The sequence below is a fragment of the Notechis scutatus genome, chromosome 3, assembly GCF_049901735.1.
Source record: "Notechis scutatus isolate UNSWTSFEM ecotype Mainland chromosome 3, rNotScu1.2, whole genome shotgun sequence".
Classification (NCBI taxonomy): Eukaryota; Metazoa; Chordata; class Lepidosauria; order Squamata; family Elapidae; genus Notechis; species Notechis scutatus.
The window spans coordinates 114,032,500-114,056,714 of NC_142011.1; the positions used below are offsets into that span (position 1 = coordinate 114,032,500).

At 40.8% G+C, this 24,215-nt stretch overlaps 1 protein-coding gene across 6 annotated transcripts in view; it reads left to right on the forward strand.

Annotated features, from left to right (window-relative positions):
• The first annotated feature begins 1,863 nt into the window (after nucleotides 1–1,863).
• The window catches only part of PCDH1 (protocadherin 1), a 291,570-nt gene continuing 269,218 nt past the window's right edge, over nucleotides 1,864–24,215 (forward strand). For 2 of the 6 annotated variants that reach the window (XM_087960970.1, XM_087960973.1), the window contains exon 1: nucleotides 1,864–1,995. Coding sequence is in view for 4 of the 6 variants with exons in the window: in XM_087960967.1 (XP_087817093.1) it covers nucleotides 3,425–3,548 (124 nt within the window). In the remaining 2 variants the exon portion in view is untranslated. Of the gene's footprint in view, nucleotides 1,996–2,596; nucleotides 3,549–24,215 lie in introns of those variants that run through there. The other 4 variants (XM_087960967.1, XM_087960971.1, XM_087960968.1 and 1 more) reach the window with 3 other exon arrangements.

The window sequence follows — 24,215 nt, forward strand, 5'->3', positions numbered from 1 at the left end:
AACTGGGACTGCCAGACCTGCCTTTCTAAGTGGCATACTTTTTAAATTTATGACTGTTTTGCTTACAATAGAGTTTCCATCCCAATTAGCATCTTTAAGCAAGCAATATCTATAATTACAGTCTATCTTCAAAGTAATAGCTTTCCAGGTATTTAAAGACTAGTATCATCTCTTACAAAACTAAATCCATATCAGAAATAAGGTAGCTGGGATTTTATTTGTGAGAAACCTATGCTGGCTTCAGTTAAATATAGCAGAGGTCGCCAACCTTTTGGACCTCAGGGACCACCAAACTCATAATTTTAAATCCCAGGGACCACTAACTGGTTCTGTGGGAGTGGCCTAATTTGTGGGTGTGGCTTGGTGGTCATGTGACTGGCTGGGCATGGCTTGTATGTAAATATTATTAATTTGTATATAAATATTAATATTTTTATTTAAAAAAGAGCAACTTTTACCCAAAATCAGGCAAAGCAGGCAGGCAGATTGAGCTGCTCACAGAATCACAGATTCATTCAGTGATCTATCTATCTGCTATCAGCTAGCTCAGTCTGTCACATAAAATTTGCTTGCAAGCAAACTCACAAAATTAACTCACAACACACCATGTATGTAAATATTGAATTTTTATAAAAAAGAGCAACTTTTACCCAAAATCAGGCAAAGCAGGCAGGCAGATTGAGTTGCTCACAGAATCATTGAGTGATCTATCTATCTGCCATCGGCTAGCTCAGTCTCTCAAATTTGCTTGCCATGAGTCTGCACTGAATAATAGAACCTTCAGTCCTAAGGGAGATTTGGCTGTGCTTAAAAGCATAGCCGAAGATCTAAAAACTAGCTAGAAAGCAAGAAATCCAACCATTTCCTGTTTCCTAGCTAATCTAAATCTCCCACCACAGCAGAACACCTGATGGTCGGAAAAAGGAAAAATAGCAATTTAGCAGGCAAGTTTGCCCAGTAAGGAGTGAGTGGGTGGGGAGGGTTCCCGTGGGCCATGTGGGTGGCGCAGCCTTGTGCTTCTGCGCAGCCTGGATTAATTGCCTTTAATTTACATGGTGCTCTGGGGGTGAGATTTTTCTGCGGCTCACCAAAATTTTCTCATGGGCCGTGGCCCACCAGTTGGTGACTGCTGAAATATAGCATATCTATTCAAATGTTACCTTGTAATATATTTGAGCCTTATTCGGTATAGACATGAAGTTGCCATTTCCCATACTTGTTTCCCCTGTAGAAGGTGGAAACAATTTTACACGTTTCCAGTCCTTTTCAGGACTGCATTGGGTTTTTTGGCAGCTGCAACAATCTGCTATTTAAATGGTGATCAATAAGGAGACCTAGATCCCTCTCACAGTTTTATCTTGTGAGATAGGGCATAATGTTCAACTCTATAAGAGCCTTCTGAATCTTTCCATCTTTCAAAGTCCATCTTTCAAAGGAGTAGGAACAAGGGAGGGAATTGGCAATCTGATGAAAAATCCAACATCCTTGCAAGCCCTGCCTCCTACAAAGTAAGAATGGCCTAAAGGCAGCCATTCCACCGGGAAATAAAACAGCCTCTAGTCTAGATGATGCATAGCATAATGCAAACAAAATGGATCATGAGGAAAAAAGGAGAGAGATGCAACGGGTTCATAGCAAACAATTTTGAGATGTGAAAAAATGTAACTGATTTCTGTTTGGTTTGTATGTTTACTAAATCGGTGAAAATCTTCACATAAGCTAAAGGCAATCTACAACATTTCAGAGATTTCCACCCCCTCTTCTCTGCTCATTTGGAAAGCAATCCAAAAGCCTATTAACAGGTAAGCCCTACCCTCTTCTGCTCTGTCTGAACTAGCTCTACGGAGAGCCCACATGACCTACCTCTCTGACGTGGCAGAACCGTAGGTAACAACAGACCTGAATCTAACAAGCTGAGCGCCTGGCATTGAAAATTGGCAGAATGCTATCGTGCTGCTTTTGGTAGAGGAATAGAATCCATTTCGCTTCTTAAAGGTACAGAAGAATCAATTATCCCTTGTCCAAATGAACGTGGGTAGTAGCGCTTCCCAACACATATATTTAATAACCACGAACCGAGTCCCCACAATACTCCCCTACTATGAGATATGGTTAAGATACAAAATTTGATTTGTTAGTTACTGCTTCCTCGTTTAATGGCGACCAGCACTCCTCACGTTCACCTTGTGAACGCACAAAAACCTGTTACTTCTGTTTTTGCGGGGTAAACGAGCTCCTCTCCTTTTACTATAACACCCTGAAGCTGGTGCTACAAGGAAGGAGACGTCATTTTCAGGTGCGCAGCCCCAACTCTTCCCAGCAGGTGCAATAATACACGGCGTTTGTTTCACCGGAACCAGGAACGAGTTGAGATGGGAGGCATCGAAATTACTGTGGTTTGACTTGAGGACAAAGGCTGGTAAAATCAGATCCATCCACAGGGCAAAAGGGCCACTTGTTTATGTATTGTTGGCGTCAGTCATTTGGGTATAGGAATTTCTCGGTGGAAGGAAACACAGGCCTCACGCTCCCACTCCACTCCATCCCACCCCCTGAGGCGCACCAGCAATTTGGGAAGGAAGCCTCGCATGCCCCTAGTGGCAGTGTTGAGCATCCGCCGCGATAACGCGCGGTGGGAAGAGCGGAACTGGTTTCTTGATCCTGTCACCCAGTTCCATGCTTGTGGATACAAGCGCACCAACCCCAAGGTTTAGATAGCAGTAGGAGAAGCTGGCAGCAAATCAACTTTCCTGATGCCAAAAGGTGGGCACTACCGATTTCTGGGCCCTGTTGCTTTTTGATGAACATGAGGGAAGCCAGCAAAAACGGAGCTGCTAATTTTTCAGGCAAGTAAATGGCCGCGAATTCAGGGAGGGGCAGAGCGATTGAGATGAAGAATGGCGCCCAGGAACTGGGGCTACTTCTAGGATAAGCTGTTGAGATTCAAGAGATAATCTGGTTTGCTTTATGCAGATAAACGTTTTGAGACTACATTTCCCCTCGTTTATGGATTTATCAGGCAATTGGTTATGTTCCTTCTGATCCACCAGCAACTAGCATCAGGCTTTAAGGAGATTGAAGGGGACTTGGCCGTGTAATGCCAGTTTTATTGCAAATGGAAATAATTACACAGAGAGTGAATATGCCCGATATATTTAGCATAAAATATTGGCAGCCGCTTGGCCAACACAGGCGGTGGTGGCAGTACAGGTCGCTTTGCTTCTGGTCGCTCCTGGAGTTTCCACAAATAGTTTTGACTGGGTCCAGGATTTAATAAGCCGATTTACCACCTTTTCTCGGTAGCTAGAGGAGGTGGTTAGCCGGGAGGAAGGAGAAAGGAGGGTGAGGCGGAGACTGCCTGCAAACCCAGGGCTGCGCTTCTCCATATTTCGCTTTTTTTGCACACGCGCGCACACATTCACATATGAACATCCAGAGGCAGACCGGTTTCGATACAGCGAATTATTTACCCAGAAGAGCTGACGCCTGCCGCTCTTTTCAACACGTACCCTCAGCGGGAGAGCTGCATAGCTGTATACTGGTAACGGGTGAGTGGGTAGGTTTTAAAATTTGTTTTGGTGAGCCATAACAAAATAAACCCGCCACAGTCCTGATAGTTGAGATAGAAAAATTCCAAGCAAAACTGATCTCGATTTCCTGGGAAACAAATCAATCCGACTGTTAAAGGTGATATCTGGAGAGGAGAGGCGAACTGGGAGAATGCGGCGAATTTTCTCTGCTGGCCACCATTAAGTAAGGAGGAGCTGTAGCTGTGTGCAAACTGGAGCCGGTCGAATGCATGGGAGGCTGGGAGGATTACGACCGGGAACTAAGAACGCATCTTTACCACCGTTGTGTGTTGGAATGCAGGAGGTGTCGTTCATTGGGTGTCTGGTTGATGCTAGGGATGCGAGATGATAATCTAGCAAATTTTGCAGAAAAGCATCCGGTTTGCGATACCAGCTGCAGCAGTTACTCATGGATGGAGGGAGGAAGGGGGGGGGATGGATTGATAGATAGGTAAGTATGTAGGTAGGTAGGTTCAGGCTGGAATTCTAATCCTAACCTCCCTCCCGCTTCTGCCACTCATCAGCTTCAAGAGCAACTCTGGACCATTCTCCCTCCCCTCTTCCATCCTTTCTGCTACACCATAATTTTGTGTTTTAAAAATCGGTGGCTTTATCTGCACTGTATGGATTAATGGATTTAATGGCTGAGAATGGTTAATACAGTGGTCCCCGGTAGACAACACCCCCCCCCCCCCCTTTAGCATAAAGGAAAACAGGAGTCAGGGAGGAGGCAATGGTCAACACTTATTTTTCACACACACTAGTTGGATCCTTACACATATGTAGCTTATGTATACATTTTTCCTCCTTGGGAATGGCACTCGTTATAATTCAGTGTAAGCACCGTTGAATATTATTGATTGATATTACCTCTTACTGTTGGCTTATTCGATGCTGGGGCGGGAAATGCTCAGTTTTATCCCTTGAAACATGCAGAATGAGCTGGCAGCAAACCACCTCCCCGCAGGACTTGCGCGATATTTCCACCCCTCCCCCGATCTGGCTAGGCGTTGGCTTGGGGACATCACGTAACTGCTGCAAATCCTTTTCTTTTTCTCCAAATGAGTTTGTTTTCATTGTGCTAGTAGGAGCATTGGTGTGTGTGTGGGGGGGGGGGGAGGAGATAAAGGACACAAACGACATTTGGCCAGGTACTGTGGCTACTTTTTGTGCTTACGGCTGTGTTTTTCTATGAACAGCACAATCACCATCTCATTCTGAGGTGGCCAGGTCATGTATCTAAGATAGAAGGTGTGTTGTGTTATGGCTGTTGGCTAGAGCAGTCTTAAAATATTGTTCTGAAATAGAGCATGCTGAGAAATGTTCCTGTTAAATGTCTCTTTGGAGATAGAGAAAATGGAAGTAAGCCAAAAGAAAAGGTGAAAAATATATTGTTTCCCTTTGAAAAAGCATTAATGAAATGAAATAGGTCTGGGTAAATGAGGCTGGAAAGAAACTGGTTTTTAGAAATATTGATCATGTAGATGCAATAAAAGTTGAATAAAAACCTGGATAGATTTTAGGTTAATTGTATATGATCAGATGTAAATGAAATGTATATTGACTATTTTTAGACCTATCAGTATGTATTTGAGATGAAATTGTAAAGAGACTGGGTTATAGGGTGGAGGGACATGGCTTGCAAGATGCAAAAATACACTTGAAAGAATTGCATGTGTAGTGTATACATCTGTCTGACAGAAAAACACATACTACACATATCAATAGATATAACAGTGGAAGATGCTTAAGATGTGCGTTGTAATAAAGAGGCATATTGCTTTGATCATAGGATAGTATTTATGCTACTTTTTGCAGCTTGAATTTCTTTTAACCTGACCTATATTAGAAGATGAATTATGTTGATATATATTAGAATGAGTGGGTTTAGTAGGCATTTAATTACATTTGAAATCTCTGTTAATATTAATTACATTAGAATGTTATCCAGCTTCATAACCAGGGACACTCCATTTTTCCAAGGTTAGTGTTGTTTCATTTCTTATACATTGTCAGCTAGTGAATTACTATTTTAAGAAATAGAATTTGGTCCAAAATTATATTTTTTTTACTATAAGAATTTGGATTGTGCAAATTTCCAATTTTCATTTGTGTTTTAGGATTTTTCTGAATTCTTGAAAATTCCCAATTATAAATACATGTGTTTATCTGTGTTCATTTACATTATAAAGATATACATTGCCTTTTTCTCCCTTTCAAACACCTAGGGAACTATTAATATATGATTGGAGAATTGGTTGGGAATTGAAACACTAAAATGGCTTATTTAGAAGAATGACAAGATGGAGTATGGCCATTGTCTTGTTCAACTTTCAAATTAATAAATGCAGTAGATTTGGGAATTTAAATGAAAGGCTGCCATGCTAATCAGAAATGTTCTTTAAGATGAGATTAATCCCTATTTTGGAGTAAATTATGCAGAAAAACATGAATGTGCATATAAACTATGATCCTGTATGTCAATTTGGAAAAAAACATTAACTTGTTTTTAAGGGGCTTAAATATAGACCCAAAAGTGCTCTCCAAATGGAAATGTGATACCTAAATTCACTTCTTAGTGGTTTTATATTGTGTAATTAGCGGAAGTAGCACTATTTAAGGCCCATTGAAACCATTGAGAGTTTATGAAAGATTTTGTAGTTGCTGGAATCAAGGAAATTATAGTTGCATGAGACATTTTGAATGTTTTATTGGGAGGCATACTGTGGCATATTTCATATATTTCTCTTAAAAATAGTGAAGTTACATATTGTATTGAAATCCTATAAATACTTCCTAGGCAATACATTCAAGTTAATAGGAATTATTTCTGAGCTAACATTTGTAGGATTAATAAAGTAAGTAGCTATGCTAATATAAAACTATTAGATTATTTAGTAAAATAAATTGCTAAGAATGCTGTGTTCTGAATCCTGGTATATTGCTTTGAAATTTCATCCCTGATTATCAAATTTGGCAGTGTATTCCCCCCTCCCCCAATTAATAGCAGAGAATGGAATTGAAAGGCAAACATTGTGATTTAGGGCCATTTTGTATTGGACAATGGAAACTGCTCTCCAAAAGTTTCCCATTCCCATTCTCATCCTTAAAATTTCTGCAAAGCATGTTGCCTTTTCTTAGGATGATGTTACCACCTTGCTAAATGTTTTTCTGAGCCCTTCAGAAGATTGGAAAGCTAATTTGAGGCCTCTGAACGCTTATCTTTCCCATTCTGTACTAGTGATTATAAACTGTAATGGTTATGCTATGATATGGCATGCATGATTAATTTTTGAAAGGATATTTGATATGTTAGCAATGAATTACATAAAGAATTGAGAGTTTGTTTTATAGGAAACAAAAAAGATTTTTAAAAAGTTGTTCTATTCCTTGACATTAAAATTACTTGATATAAACTTATTTATGTGAATAATTTAATTTTTAAAATTTAATATTTATCAGTATGATGGTGTCTAGCAAAATATATAACATAATAGCATCAATTTTCATGTTTAATATTAAAATATATAATATAGTCTTAAAATATACATTTGGAACTTATACTAGTGGTTGGTTTGTATCCTCACCAAGGACAAGTGAGCATTTAAATTTGTTCTATCCATTTGAATTTGCACTTGCTGTATATAGTCTTTCCTTCCTTCCTTCCTTCCTTCCTTCCTTCCTTCCTTCCTTCCTTCCTTCCTTCCTTCCTTCCTTCCTTCCTTCCTTCCTTCCTTCCTTCCTTCCTTCCTTCCTTCCTTCCTCTTGTGTGCCATTCTTCTGAATCAGTTTGTTTCTTTCACAGCAATTTCTATATTTCTTGTCAATAATGTTGTGGAAATACATTATATGTGATGAATTCATATCAAAATTTCCTTGCAATGAACTAGTTATTTCATTTTTTTCTCTCACTGAATTTTCTAGAAGAATATCAAGCTTGATCCACACAGAATCTAAGCACTAAATAACTTGCTATGAGCTCTTGTTTGCCTTCTTTTCTCCTTTCTTTCCAAGAAGGAAATAATTCACAGTGGCCAATAGGGATGGAGTATTGTGGAGGAAATTTCCTTATAATGGAAGAAAACTTGTTTTCTATTTGAAAAATGAAAATGTTAGCAAAATCATTTTTTCCTGAATTCATGTGATTAGAGGCTGAAAAAGCAGTGAACTGGAGCAAGGAAGCAGGAGAAACCAACATGTCTGGCTGCTGAAAAGAATCTAAACATCCATTAGATGGTGCCAGAAATTAGAGTTAATGAATTTATTTGTTGCCATCTAACAATTGCCCTTGCAATGTCATTTTTTCATCTACTCTCCATTACTGGGCTGAACATTTCTGCTATTCTACTAATTGAAAAGGGGAAAGTACCAATTCTGAATAAAAGATCCTTTGTATTTGCTTATTCAAAAGATGTTTGCTTATTCAAAATCAAGAGAAAAGCAAGGCAGGATTCAAAGCAGTTTTATTATTTACTTGTAGATGTACATCCATGCATCTAACTGATTATGGAAATACAAGATCTTATATAAAGGTGTAGAGTTCTTTATCCCTGAGCTTACTTTGAGGTAGTTAGCTTACAGGTGAATCAGGAAGAGGAAGCGAAGACAGATCAATCCATGTGCTGAACTCTCAAGGTTTGTGGACTTATTGAGTCTTGGCATTTTATTTTATTTTTTTATAATAGAAAAGGGGAACTTAACTTTCTGACTATCTCTGATGAGTACTTTGTGATAAGATTATAAATGTAATATTTCCTTAAACTAAGATCAGGTTCCATAACTGCATGGCCATGTCCATGTAATTTATTGGGAAAATATGGAAGAGATGTGCCATTTTCTTCTATATTGGGGGTGGTGGTGGTTTTTTTCTTAACCCTCACTAGCCCACTATTTGCTCCAGCATTAGTGTAAGCCAGTAAATATTTTTCAAGGGCATGTCATCCTCCCAGCTCAATAAAGGCAACCTCTGATAGGTTTTTCTATGTATTAAAAGTAGTGTTTTATGGCTTATACTTGCTGAAGCTGTCCTATCCACTTTGCTTGCTACTCTTTTGTAGCAAGAGTTTCCACTCTAATTGCCTACTATGCATTATACCAGGAATACCCCTCCATAGACATTATTAATGAGTTCACTAATGGAGCAGTGAAATGATAGCTCCCTCTTTTGTTTAAAGAAACCAGGCGAAGTTAACAAGAGTTCTGCTACTTTTCTTCTGCTAAGTTAAATGATAGAATAAATTACATCACTTTTTTTTCTTTTCATTTTTTTAAAATCCATGAAATATAAAAAAGGGAATTAATCAGGGACTGTAGTAAATGCGGTATTAGGCCATCTCCATGGTCAAAGCAAAGAAAGAGATTAAAATCTGGAAGGGATTTCTTAGGCCATTTTCATTCATTTATACATAGAAGTCAGCAATAAAGGAAAGCCCCTAATCTTGAAAATATGGGTAGGAAGTAGGAATTTGGCAGCTTCATGACAAAGGACTAAGAACCAAATCAATGTTGGGGTTATTATTCACATTAACCACCACCACAATCAATATGAGCACAGGGAACTTGGTTAATATAGATCTTAGACAGCACAAAATCAGGTTCAAGGTAGAATTAAAAGAAACTAATAATGTAGGGAATAGAAGGTTTCTTTTCCCTTTAAATGCCTGTTCTTTTTCTGAATGAGGATTTTTTTTACACAGACATTTTCCAAGTCTTTCCCTGACCTGACTGTTATGGCTTAAAAAATAAACATAGAATAATAAATCTGAACATTGAGTTCTTTCATCTCAACCAAAAGGCTGTTTCCAGTGAAGCATGTAAATCTTGATTGGTCTAAAAACCATTCAAATAAGTTTCTGCCTCTCTTTTATTATTAAATAACTTAAGTGAAAGAGACAAGTAATAAAAGAGAACTAAAAAGCTATATATTCTGGATAATTGTGAGGCAGTGAGGACTGAAAATATCTTTTTATGCATAGCTGTTGATTGCAAGGGTGATCAGAGAATTGCTGATTGCCCATTATGCGTGATTCAGTGATTACTTATTGCTTCCTGTTGAAAAAAGCAGAGGTTACTGTAACAGGAATATAAGGCTGCCAGTTTCCAAGAAAGGAGTTTACTGAGCAAGTGAACTAACCTAACAGAATTAACAGAACAGACTAACAGAACAGAATGAACCTAACCAGACCTAACAGATATTTCTGGGCAAATTTAGTGTTCTCCCTCCATCAACAATGAGCCCTTTGTTAATTTGAGAACAAAAAAAAGAGCCTTTCAATTAATGTCACCTAAAGGGCAATGAAGAGTAAGATACAACTTTGCATTAGTGATTTGAATGCTTATGATGCGGTTGCATTTTTGTCTGAAAACAATTTTGCATATTCTTGCAATAAGTTCAGGTTCTTAGCAGTACCCCAGGAAGAAAAAAAGTGAGAGATTAGAACAATTTTGCTTTTTCAGAATAAAAGTTTTACAGATCCAACAATGGACAAACTTCAGCAGAAAACAAAACAAAGAAGCAAACCTGTAAGTAAAAATGACCAGAAAAACAACACAAAAATAAGAGTTTCTACATCTTTGAAATTTAAAAATATCTTTGACACCTTCAAAATTTCAGAATCACAAGAATGAAACAAATGAACAGGAAACAAAATGGTGAATTTCTGAAGGAGAAAAGGTAGGCAAGTTGGCATGAAAGGATATATCTTTCTCTTCTGCTGTGCTCCTTAATCTACATTAAATTCTATGTTACAGGATCAATACTTTATTAAACTTGACACTCCAATATATTTATTATACTTCACTAATTTGATTTAAATATGTGTACAAGAAAATACCAGTTTTATCTTCTTCTGAGGAGAGGAGATCTACAGTGGTTTTATTCCAAGAGGTTTTCCATCAGCTAAAAGTTCTGAAACCTCTTTCAGGATCTATTTCATCACTTCTGACAAGCAATTGCTTAAATCAATAAATATGAAGTACATGGAAAATAAGGTCAATAATCTTCAAGATCATTTGCAAAACAAGAAACTGCAAACTGTACAAAACATACTTTTTGACTCCTTTCACCTGTTTTAGAAGCTCAACCATGAAAATTTCTGGGTAATCATGCAGGATTGACAAAGTCACCATCAGTTAATTGGAAAGGTAGCTTTACTTAAAACAGCTTACATCTTGCAATGATATTTGTAACACCATCAGATATTCATATCTGCCTATCCCAGGTCCTTGGAAAGGACTCAGTAGGTAGACAAAAATGCAAAATCCAGTCTGAACATCTGGCTTTCTGCAATGAACCAAATTGTTATTAATAATAATCCCCAGTTAGAAACTATCCTGATGAGATTGTGGGGCTTGTGTGCTCTGAGGAAGGTGAGAGGTATTCCAGAGGTTCAACTCCACTGGACAGGTATCATCAGAGAAGTCAAACAAACACTGTCTCCCATTAAAAAATATGGTGAAATGTAAATTTAAGGAACCCATATGATTGTCACCTGGCTTAACAGGGACCATGCTAGATGTGGAGTTCCTGGACATCTGGTGAAAAATGAGCTACTGGACTCAGGACTGTTGGCTGAGTCAGTAGCTGCAGAACTACTGGAAGAAAAGGTGTTTACCAGACACAAATAGTGATTGAAAATAAATCATGATCTGTTATTACAGATCAAGTCCAATAGGAAAAGCGTATTTGAAACTAATGCATCAGTTCTAGAAAGAACAACATACAGAATCAGAAATAACAGAACAGAGGTTAGTAGATCAAAGTCAATTTATAATATGAAATAAAGTAGTCACAGAAGCAGAATTGGAAGGTCTACCCAGAGCAAACAAATCAAAGCCTTGCCAGAAGTAACTCAGACTGTAGAGCCAAAGCAAGTGAAGTTGGCAGTAGAAGAATCCAGCAGAGATATAGAATTGTTTTCATTTGGAAACCAAGTAGCCTCTCTGCCCCAGAAAGAACAAAATCCTCTAACTAAAGAAGTAGAAGAATTGAAACAAAGAATAACTGAGCATCTTCAACAGCGCAAAAACTTCAGAATATGGTTGCCTGCATTGAAGCTTATTCCAAAGAAGCAGCTAGCACAAGCATTACAATATGCTAGTATTGCAATATCAAATATAAGCACTATCTTACTGCAAGAAACAAACCAACTAATATACAGCACAACTGTAGCTACAACTGAATACCTGGGATGCAAAATCAACAAAGAAGAAAAAAGCCAAACAGTGCATCACCAAAATGGAACATCAGACTGGAAAACAAGATCAGCAAGCTGAGATCAAGCAACCTAGAACAGATGAATGAAAAGCTGAAGAACAAGAATACCAAAAAATACCTAATCAAGAAATACTACTTAGAAATAAGGAAGCATTGGAAATAACAAGACAGCAAATAATAGCTATAGCCAAGAAGCACAAATTGCAAACCATATAAGTAGAATCTTCAGTTTCAATCCAATCAGAAACATTTCTACCAATTCAATAATGGAGAGACTGCTGTGAATAATTCAGTACCTAGCAAAGAAGCAGTGCAGTTCTGGACACAGAAATGAGATAACCCAAAGAAATACAACAAAGACACAGTTTGCTTAAACTTTGTGGATAAGAATAAAAAAAGTTGAAATGAGAACTTTAGCGGAAATGGTAGAGAAAAAAGTAAGGAAGATCAAGCACCAGGTAAAGATGAACTTCATGGTTTTTGGTTGAAATATCTGACTGGTCTACACCCGCTCATTGCCAAGTAGTTTAACAACATACCCCAAGGTGGTAAATTTGAAGAATGCTAATGTGGCAAAACCTACCTGATAATGAAAGATCTAGCAAAAAGGGCAGTACCAGGCAACTATAGGCCAATTATAGGGGCAGTACCAGGCAACTATAGGCCACCAACAATTTTCAAATTACTAACTGATGTAGTAGCTGATGCGGCCCAAGCTCTTTCCACCTGAGGAGAAAGAAAACCACTCAAACCGCAGAGGAAGAAAAGATCAACTCCTAATAGACAAGATGATTTTAGAAAACTGCAAGAGAAGAAAGACCAACTTGAATGTTGCATGGATTAACTACAGAAAGGTACTTGATTTTCTATCACATGATTGGATAATCAAGTGCCTAGAAATAACAGGAGTCAGTAGAAACATCAGAAGCATTGTGGAAAGACTGATAGAACAATGAAAGACATGGTTGCAGGTCAATGCTGAGAGACTAGGAGAGGTAAATATCAGGAGAGAAATATTTCAAGAAGATTTATTACCACCACTACTGTTTGTCATTGTGGCAAGAAAAGTCGAAAGCTTATTTAACAACTGTTTTGGTTAGCAACAGAAGTTTTGGGCTCAATTGTGATTGCAAGTTGAGAACTACCTGTATACCAAGAAGACTTACTGACTAGTGGAGATACCAGCCTGGCCTACAAGAAAGACCAAATGAAAAAAAATTGGTCTTTCTTGTGAAGATAAAGCATTACACGGCCAGTACATTAAAAATAGCAGGGAAAAAAGATAACAAGAACTGGCAAGGGTTAAGAGCAGGAAAAGACAGAGATTGAGGAGATAATTCTGACTACACAAGATCAAGCCTTAAGAACAAATGCATACAAACTCAGAATTGAGAAGACAGCAAAAGATAGTAAGTGCCACTGATGCAAAGAAGCTGAAGAAACAAGCTTCTGGTTAGCTGCTGTAAGAAGATCACACAGATTGACAGGAAGCCAACAGCACGACAAAATAACAACACTGGCACACAAGAACATATGCAAGAAATATCATTTGCCTACAAGGAAGAACTGGTGGGATTATAAAATAGAGAAAGTAATAAAAAATGAAGAAGGTAAAGGGAAGAAAAGAACTGGAGAAGATAACAAAATACAAGACCTACAACTAGAAATATAACAACTGTGGCAAAAGCAAACAAAGGTTGTTCAATAGTCAGCAGCGCCTTGGGTGTAATCTTTAAACCAGTGGTCCCCAACTGGTGGGCTGTGACCCACTGGTGGTCCGTGGGAAAATTCTGGTGGTCCACAGAGAAATGGCACCCCCCCAAAGCACCCCCCCCAAAGCAATTAATCTGTGCAGGAACAGAAGGCTGTGCCGCCACATGGCCAGTGGAAACACAGGGCTTGTGTAGCTTGCAATGCAAACAACATGAGTTAGTGATCTGGCCTGGCCATCGGGCTGCTTCTTTCCACTTCTTTCTTCTTCTGCTTTTGGCTGCACGCAAGGAAAGCAGCAAAAGTCTTTCTCTCCCCCAAACTCCGCCAGAAATGAGTCTTTGAGACCCTGCAAGGCATCCTGCTTCAAGAGGTTGCGCTGGCAAATACTCATTTCTGGCGGAGTTTGGGGGAGAGAAAGAAAGACTTCTGCTTCTGCTGCTTTCCTTGCATAAAGCTAAAAGTCTCTCTCTCTCCCCCTGAGAACGGAACTGGAGATGGTATCCTGCAATCCCAAATAATGATTGATCGGCAAGAAAATGGGGTGGGGAATTTTCCTGCAGGCCAGAAGCCAATAAGGAAATGGCAGAAAAGAAAAGAGGAGGGATGGAGTCCTTAAAAAAAGGGAGAAGAAAGGACACCAAAGTGGGTGGGGGGTGTGATGACTCCCCAAGGAAGAAGGCAAGCTCGGAGCGGCAGAGAGAGAGCTGGTAAGTCCAGCTCTTACCAGCAGTTGTCCATGAGGGGCAAGGCGAGGGAATAAAGAAAAACAACCGTGCAAAGCTCCCGGGCAGCGTGTCGCAGCTGCTGGATAGGTGGGCAAAGTCCCACCTGCTGCTGCTGCTGCTTTTTTGCTCTCTCTTCCAGAGTGCCGCTGCCACCACCGCCATTGAACAGCCCAGTGCTCGCTCCACTGCTGCACCTGGATTGATCTGGTCACACATGTACACATGCTCTGCCTCTTGGTCCAAGTTAGGGATCCTCTCCAAATGCCCACCCCTGCATCGACAAAGAAGGCATGGATGGTTCGGCTGGAGAAACTGCTTCATGACTTTTCCCTCCCTCTTTCTCTGGTCCCTGCCCTGTGGAAGGATTCTCGCAGCCATGGAGCAGACCGGCCGCCTCTGCAACAGGATTACAACTTCGGTGGAGGAACTATTGGCCAAGTGGGGGGGGGGGGAATCAATGACCTGGGCAGGTTTTTAAGGGTTTCACTTTACAGTTCTCTGGGAACTCAGGCACAGCTTCGGTGGCAAGCCTGGTAGCTGTATGTATCCCGAGAACATGTCCTCTTCCTTCCTAAAACTGAAAAAGCTTGAGTTCTGAGCTGTAAAATTGGTGTTTAAAGGAAGTTCAGAAGTCTGACTATATTGACTGTCATCCAGACCAGGGGTCTCCAACCTTGGCAACTTTAAGCCTGGCGGACTTCAACTCCCAGAATTCCCCAACCAGCTTTATTAGTGGTTCACTGGATTTAAAATTATGAGTTTGGTGGTCCCTGAGATCCAAAAAGTTGGCCACCCCTGCTCTATACCACTGCAGCACCATTTGAACACCATCGGCCTTGACAAATTCGCCACTAGTCAATAGCAAATGGCACTTTTTACTCAGAATAGCTTACATCTTGCAACAATATACACTGCTCAAAAAAATAAAGGGAACACAAAAACAAGACATCCTAGATCTGAATGAATGAAATATTCTTATTAAATACTTTGTTCATTACATAGTTGAATGTGCTGACAACAAAATCACACAAAAATTATCAATGGAAATGAAATTTAGCAACCCATGGAGGTCTGGATTTGGAGTTAACACTCAAAATTAAAGTGGAAAAAAACACTACAGGCTGATCCAACTTTGATGTAATGTCCTTAAAACAAGTCAAAATGAGGCTCAGTAGTGTGTGTGGCCTCCACGTGCCTGTATGATCTCCCTACAACGCCTGGGCATGTTCCTGATGAGGTGGTGGATGGTCTCCTTTTGTCCCAAACCTGGACAAAAGCATCCCCCAACTCCTGGACAGTCTGTGGTGGATGGAGCGAGACATGATGTCCCAGATGTGCTCAATTGGATTCAGGTCTGGGGATCGGGCGGGCCAGTCCATAGCATCAATGCCTTCGTCTTGCAGGAACTGCTGACACACTCCAGCCACATGAGGTCTAGCATTGTCGTGCATTAGGAGGAACCCAGGGCCAACCGCACCAGCATATGGTCTCACAAGGGGTCTGAGGATCTCATCTCGGTACCTAATGGCAGTCAGGCTACCTCGGGGTGAGCACATGGAGGGCTGTGCGGCCCCCTAAAGAAATGCCACCCCAAAAAACCCTGTGGCAGGACAGGGACGTGCAGAGGTGGAGAAGACTGCTGTGGTTTTCTGTTACCTTCTCTAGCGTCTGGAGCGATCCCCAGGGGATACACAAACCCCGGAGAGGTTCGTGTCAGTATAGGAGAATCTCGAGTTACAGGGTGGGGGTAGGCAACCCCCTGGTAACGAAGAGAAGAGCTCCTGAGCCCAGCGTGGAAGAGCTAGTTGCCAGTTTATGGCGGCTCCAAAGTCCGATCTGCCACTGAGGTGACTAAGCAAGATAGTGACAGCCTGCAAGATCGGAGCAGGAAAAGGTGTTGAAAGAGCTTAATACAATATTGAAGATTGAAGATTGAAGAATGACAGTGGGGTGAGAGATTTATCTTCCTGGTTGTGAGTAGCACTTTGTGGAAGCAGGAGAGAAAAGCGGCCAGAAAAGCAGCTTGAAAAGCGGAAGTGTGACAATCACGAGCAGAAAGGCTCGTTAGAACGAAAGTGTGGATTACAGCTTTTGAAAGGGAAACCCCTGGGGAGAGAGGAAGAACATCAGAAACCAGGAGATTGGAGACTTGAATTTGTGAGTGATTTGGCATTTGGGATTAACTTTTTGACAATATTTGAGAGGAAGGAGGTGACAGAGGAGGAAAAATGCGGCACTGAAAGTGACTTATTAATTCTCTGAATTGAGCTCAATAGGATTATTGGCTTTATTTAATACAGCTGGGAGGACAGATTGTTAAGCGACCAAGAAGAGATGACTATTGGATTTTGGAGGGAATAATAGGTGAAGGAGATTTGCACATTGAACTCAAAACCGGGAAGGGGAAAGAAGGAAGAGGAAGAAGGAAGAAGAGACCAACAGAAGGCTGGGAAGGATTGACTTCTTATTGCGATTAATCAGCACATTATACCATTCGCTCCCCGGAGTGCTGGGAAGAAACTCAAAACTTAAACCTTTAGCTTGAAGACTGACTATAAAGTTTATTTTATATTTTTTCTCTTATCACATTTCTTTATTTGTTGGAATTTCTATTTGGTAATACTTTAATATTACCATTTGGGCACTATTTTTTACAATTTGAACCTCTAGCCCCTTGCTTATTGACTGCCTCAAATCAAGGTAAACTTTTCCCTCTTCTCTTCCCCCATTGTTTCAGTCTTTCTCCTTCCTATCTTAACCCCTTAAAAAGCCTGATAAATTTACCTACTCAAAAGGAGGAAAAAAAAAGGTATATTGTCCTTATAGATTTCAGTGACAATTGATTTGATTGTCTTAAATAGTAACAACAAAGAGTGAAAAATAGTGTTGATTTAGATTATTTAGAATACTTAAGATTAATTCTTAAAGAAGTAACTGGGTTGGATTTGATGTATTATTGGTGATTAATATTGATATTCAATATATAAATTAATTATAAAGATTATTATATTATTAGATAACATTTTATAATATAGGTGTACAGACTGCCTATCTATATATTTGATTGAAGTATTAGAATAGAATTTTTATTTTAGGAGTTAAACACTGAATGGTGATCTGGGACAATATATCCAATATAGTGCAACAACAAAAACAAATATTAAGAGAGATGACCTCCACGACAACTATGGCTTTGAAATCGGGAAGGAAGACCACCCCGACCCTAACAACTACTTTAACTTCTGCTTCACCAACAATCCAAAAAACCATTGAAGAATTTCTAATAGGGGAAAAACAGTCCAATGTCTCTAACGTTAATATACAAGCTACCCTACTATCCTTGCAAGAAGCAATATCCAAGATGCAAGAAATAATGATTAAGAATCACAAAGAAACCAGAGCGGATATTAGCGAATTAAAAGATGAGATGGGAAAGCTTAAAGTGGAAATGAAAGCAGATTTACTTAAGGTGGAGGATAAGATAGGGTCCTTGCAACAGGCTATGGAGAAAACGAAGTTAAGATAAGAGAAATAGAGAGTAGGACAGAACGGATGGAGACAAACTTTGAAAGGATAGAGGAGGAATTTAGAAATGTAACTAGAGAAACCGAAGACTCCCTCGTCCACCTCGAAATGGATAAAGCAGCGGCATATTTAAGGTTTCAAAATGTGGTAGAAGCGAAAAATGAAGAACTAGAACAATTAATGGCAGAACTATTGGCCTGAATGGTTAGGGAAAGAAAAAGACGATCTAATCAAAGAATTTGACGAGGTGTATAGGGTCAGCACAAGTTATGCTAGACGCCATAACTGCCCAAGAGAAATTCATATTCGTTTCACAAGGAGGTGTGTGAGAGACCTAATTCTTAAAAGGTCCAGAGAAGAAACAATAACATATAGAGGTAAAGAGATTACGATCCTAAAACAAATCCCAAGGAAAGTGAGGGTCATAAGACAGGATTATAAATTCTTGGCCAATTATTTAAATAAAAAAGAAATTCCTTTTAAATGGTTAATCCCGGAAGGGATGTTAATAACTTGGAAAGAGAGAAAAATCAAAATAGATTCTATAGAACAGGCCCAAGACTTTCATGATCAGCTAATAGGCATGGATAACCAATACACCAAGGAGGAAACTAAAAGGAAACCACAGGATGATCGTAATCGCCATAGAAACCAAAAAGAAGGACTTCCTCAAAATTTAGGGAACGACAAACCACAACCAGGGAGAGAAGAACCAATCTCACAACAGCAAGAAGAAAACCGAATCACCACTAGACAAAAAACTAAACAGACCTAGATAAATGGAGATAGGAAAGAAACTCCTCTCCATTAATATAAATGGTTTAAATTCAACATCTAAAAGGAAAAGGATATTAACTAAATTAATTAGACAAAACGCCAACATAATATGCCTACAAGAAACACACATTAGGAAAAAGGATGAAAGATATTTAATTTGCCCGAAACTTGGAAAACTTTTTACAGCACCAGCAGACAAACATAAAAAGAAAGGAATTGCAATATGTGTGTATTCAAATTAAGGTAGGAGAATTGGATCTTGCAGACTGTCAAAAAGGATATTGTCTGTTTTTAAACGCATCTTTTTTTTTCTTTTTTCTCTTTCTCTTCCTTTGTTTCTTTCTTTCTTTTACATCTCTTCTTCTTTTTTCTTTCCAGTTTGTAAGACCGAGTGTTCTTTTTTTGTTTTTTTCCCTTTTGTGTATGTAATGTCGATATGTTTTTAATTGTAAATTTAATAAAATTTATTTAAAAAAAAAAAAAAAGAAATGCCACCCCACACCATTACTGAGCCACTGCCAAACCAGTCATGCTAGAGGATGTTGCAGGCAGCAGAACGTTCTCCACGGCGTCCCCAGACCCTGTCATGTCTGTCACATGTGCTCAGTGTGAACCTGCTTTCATCTGTGAAGAGCACAGGGCGCCAATGGCGAATTTGCCAATCTTGGTGTTCTCTGGCAAATGCCAAATGTCCTGCACGGTGTTGGGCTGTAAGCACAACCCCTACCTGTGGACATCGGGCCCTCATACCACCCTCATGGAGTCTGTTGCTGACCGTTTGAGCAGCCACATGCACATTTGTGGCCCGCTGGAGGTCATTTTGCAGGGCTCTGGCAGTGCTCCTGTCCCTCCTTGCACAAAGGCGGAGGTAGCGGTCCTGATGCTGGGTTGTTGCCCTCCTACGGCCTCCTCCACATCTCCTGATGTAGTGGCCTGTCTCCTGGTAGCGCCTCCATGCTCTGGACACTATGCTGACAGACACAGCAAACCTTCTTGCCACAGCTCGCATTGATGTGCCATCCTGGATGAGCTGCACTACCTGAGCCACTTGTGTGGGTTGTCCGTCTCATGCTACCACTAGAGTGAAAGCACCACCAGCATTCAAAAGTGACCAAACCATCAGCCAGAAAGCATAGGAACTGAGAAGTGGTCTGTGGTCACCACCTGCAGAACCACTCCTTTATTGGAGATGTCTTACTAACTGCCTATGCTTTCCATCTGTTGTCTATTCCATTTGCACAACAGCATGTGAAATTTTGATGGTCAATCAGTGTTGTTACCTAAGTGGACAATTTGATTTCACAGAAGTGTGATTGACTTGGAGTTACATTCTGTTGTTTAAGTGTTCCCTTATTTTTTTGAGCAGTGTATGTAATACCGTCAAACATCTGTGTCTGCTTTCCCCATATCCTTGGAAACCTAGTAGGTAGGCAAAGTGCCAAATTGAGTCCGAACATCTGGCTGATTGTACAATGAATGAATGAATGATGATGATGGTAATAATAATACTTTCGAATACAAACGGATCATCATTTGGAGCACAACACACCAGATATCACAGTTGTCAAAAACCGAAATGTACAATTTATTGATATCACTGTACCAGGAGATGCCAGAGTCAAAGAAAAAAAAAACTGGAAAAAAATCATGAAATATTGCAACCTGGCCAACAAAACTACGTGATTATGGATGAAACATGTAATAGTGATATCCATTGTCATCAGGGCACTTGGTACCATGTCCAAGAACTTTGCAAAATAGATTATGAAGTTGCAGCTTCCTGTTGTAGCGCAGCAGAGCTGCAAAAGACTACACTACACTTTAAGAAGATACTTGGTTGATACCTAGGATGCTGGCAGCAACCTGTATCAACCATCAGAGCCAGTCAATGATATTTATGATACATTTTAAAATGTTCAGTTGACTGAGTTTCATGTTTAATGAATAAAAGAGATAATATGGATTCTGGTTGAAATCACTAACAAGCTTGCATGCAAGATTAGTAAACCAAATGAATCAGGTATGGAAGGTCCAGAAGGTGAAAAATGGCTAACAACTAGAAGAAATGTTTTGATTCAGAAGGATGTAGAAAGGGGAAATAAACCTGAAAATTACAGTCCAATCACTTGCCTGCCAACAACATACAAATACAAATTACTTACAGGCATTATTGCAAGCCAAATTTATGGATATTTAGAAAACAAGGATTTCTTACCTGTAGAACAGAAAGGGTAGTGCAAAAATTCAAAAGGAACTGAAGACCAACTATTGATTTTTACAAGAAAAGACAAACAAATTTGTTCATGGCCTGGGCCATGAAGAAAGCATTTGATTCTGTTCCACACAGCTGGATTGAGAAATGCTTAGATATTTTTGGAATTTGCAGCAACATCCAGAAATTCCTGGAGTTCCATGAAGCTATAGCAAACTAAGTTGATGGTCTGTGGAAAAGAACTTGGTGAAATTGAAATCAAATGAGGAATCTTCCAAGGAGGTCAAGGGGGCAGCTTCATTGGCTTTGGAGGAACATGGGGAGGAGCAGGACGAGGCAGTTCTGGGTCCCTCTGGCTTGGGACAGCTTGCCAGCAGGGCAGAATGGGGGTAGGACAACTGAGAGAGAGGGGGAAGAGCAGGCAGTGGAGATGAGGAGCGATAGAGCTCAGGTGATGAGCAAGCACCACCCCCTCCTGATCCCCTAGCACGGAGAGTGGAGAGGAGGCGGGAACTGCACAGGTTGACCTGATGACTCAGGAGGAAAGTGCTCTGCCCCTCTTTTCACAAGGCACACGTGGGGATTGAAACTTAAGGAGATGCTGTGGGGAGGGGCGTTTGTTTTGTTTCATCAACAAATGCTGAATTCATGAACTTCAGTGTGCTGTTGCTGATATCTGAAGTTTGCTGGACTTATTGCCTTATAATTGCCTTGTTCCTTTGCTTCCTGGATTCCTTGACTTGTTCCTTTGCTTCGTTGGACTCCTTGACTGGTTTCCTAGCCCCGCTGGACTTCTTGCCTTGGAGCTGTTGTGCTAACAGCATTTTACTGGACTATTCATAGCCAGAGGCTGCTGGAAGTGTGTGTGTATGTGTGAGCTCTTTGCTCTGGGACTTACCATAAACATGGGAGTGTTTGGGGGAAAGTTGGAGCAATAAAGGGGTGCTTGGAGCTATCAGCTGACTGTGTTGCCTTGCCCTGGGTCATCACAGCAATAACAGTTACAGATTAACAGAGTTGGAAGAGACCTTGTAGGTCATCTAGTCCAACCCCCGCCCAAGCAGGAGACCCTCCATATCTGTCAGGTGGCAGTCTCTTCTTGAAAGTTTCCAGTGATGAAGCTCCCTCAACTTCTGAAGGCAAGCTTTTCCATTGGTTAATTGCTCTCAATGTCAGAAAATTTATCCTTATTTCTAGGTTGAATCTCTCCTTGTTCAGTTTCCATCCATTATTCCTTGTCTGGCTTTCAGGTGCCTTGGAAAATAGCTTGACCCTCTCCTCTCTGTGGCAGCCCCTCAAATACTGGAACACTACTATCACATCTTCCCTGGTCCTTCTCTTCACTAGACTAGCCATGCCCAGTTCCCACAACCATTCATCGTATGTTTTAGCCTCCAGTACCCTAATCATCTTGGTTGCTCTTCTCTGCACTCTTTTTTATAGTGTGGTGACCAAAACTGGATGCAGTACTCTAAGGCTTTATAGAGTGATACTAGTACCTCCCTTGATCGTGATTGTATCCTTCTGTTAACACAACTTATTGCATTGGTTTTTTGGCTGCCGCTGCACATTTAATTGGTTGTCCACTAAGACTCCAAGATCCCTCTCACAGTTTCTGCTATTAAGCTTGGTTTTACCCAGTCTATATGTGTACTTTTGGTTTTTCTTGCCTAAGTGTAAGACTTTACTTTTCTCTACATTGAATTTCATTTTGTTAGATAGGGCCCAGTGTTCAAGTCTGTCAAGATCCATCTGGATCTTGAGCCTATCATCTAGGGTATTGTCTATTCCTGCCAGCTTAGTATCATCTGCAAATTTGGTAAGTTCCCCTTCTATTCCCTTATCCAAGTCATATATGAAGATATTGAAGAATTCTGGGCCTTGGTACCACATTGCTTCCTTCCTTCCTTGTAGATGTAGTACCATTAAGGACTACTCATTATGGTTTGTCAGCCAGTTACTGATGGTAATCCCATTTTTTTCTAACTTATCAAGAATTAGGTTGTAGTCCATTTTGTAAATGCCTTGCTGCAGTCTAAGTATATTATTTCCACAGTAGTTCACTGCTCTACTAATTTAGTTACTACTTGACGAATAAGATTATTTTATATTAGGTTTTACATGAACTGAAGAGAAAGAACTAGAGAAAATAACAAAATACTGCGATCTGCAAATTGAAATTGAGTGATTGTGAAGGAAGAAATCGCTATTGTGCCAATAGTAATAGGAGCACTAGAGTAGGGATGTCAAACTCAATTTCATTAAGGGCCACATCAGCAATATGGTTGCCCTCAAAGGGCCAGTAACTGGGTTGCCGTGACTAGCTGGGTGTGGCTGGCTAGCTATGGTCAACTCGACAGTGCCCACTAGGCATGGCTGACTCAGGACAGCTGGGTTTGGACACAAAAAGTTGCACCAGCTAACTCAATGTGGGGACAATTTGGTGGCCCACAAGTTCTTTGCTTCCTGGACCTGCAGCCCAATCCTGCCCAGCCCTCTTCTTTTACAGGTGCCCAGCTGTGCTTACCTTCTTGAGGCTGCTACTACTGTGCTTGCTCTCCTTGGTCAGGTTGCTCATGGTGGGTGCAGGAGGGCAAAGTGTGTGGGTCAGAGGGAGGCCCATTCCCTCTCCATGTGAGGACACCTGGCTTTGTAACCAAAGCATCCTTAGCGATAGGATGGGGACCGCCAGGAGAAGGGGGCAAGGGCAGCAGGGATGGGCAGTGAAAGGGCAGCAGGGATGGTGGTGGCCAAGTGCTAAGGCAGGACTTTCCCTCAGACCCTCTCTCCCTCTCATTCCAATCTCCCTCCTTTCCTTCCCATTTCCCTCCCTCTGTCCTTCCCTGCCTCCCTCCTCCTCATTCCCATATCCCTCCCTCCCTTCCTCCCTTCTCATTCCCATCTTCACTCAGGAAGGGACAAGGGGAGGGGTAGAGGTTGGTAGTGCTGCTGGCAGCCGGGGCGGTCTCGAGGAAAGGGAAGCACTCATGGCTGGGCCAATGAGCAGACCATGGAAGCTCTGGTGGTGGATGTGACACTCCACTTGCTAGTGACCATCCGAGCTGGAATGCAGTCAGTTTTAGATCTGTGTGACTACCCTGGAGTCAGCGAGGAACTGCCCCTGCCACTTTGGCCCCGCCCCCGGGCATGTGCACAGGAGGCAGTGAGTGTGCAGGGGCCAGCATCCTGGGTGAAAGGGAAGCACTCAGAATGCAGTCAGCCAGGGATGACAGGCCCCATGCGCTTGCCACCTCCAATTCGTGTGGCTAGGGGGTGGGGTGGGGTTGGCTCCTCACTGGCTTCAAGGCAGCCCTGCAGATAAAAGGCTTATCGTGTTTCAACCTGAATGGCTGCCACCATTTTGTAGATCAGCACCTGGCCAAAGCCGAGGTATCACAAGCTGGTCCTTCACTGTCTCTAGGTGGCCTCATGGGCCAGATCTAACCACATCATGAGCTGAATTTGGTCCACGGGCTGTG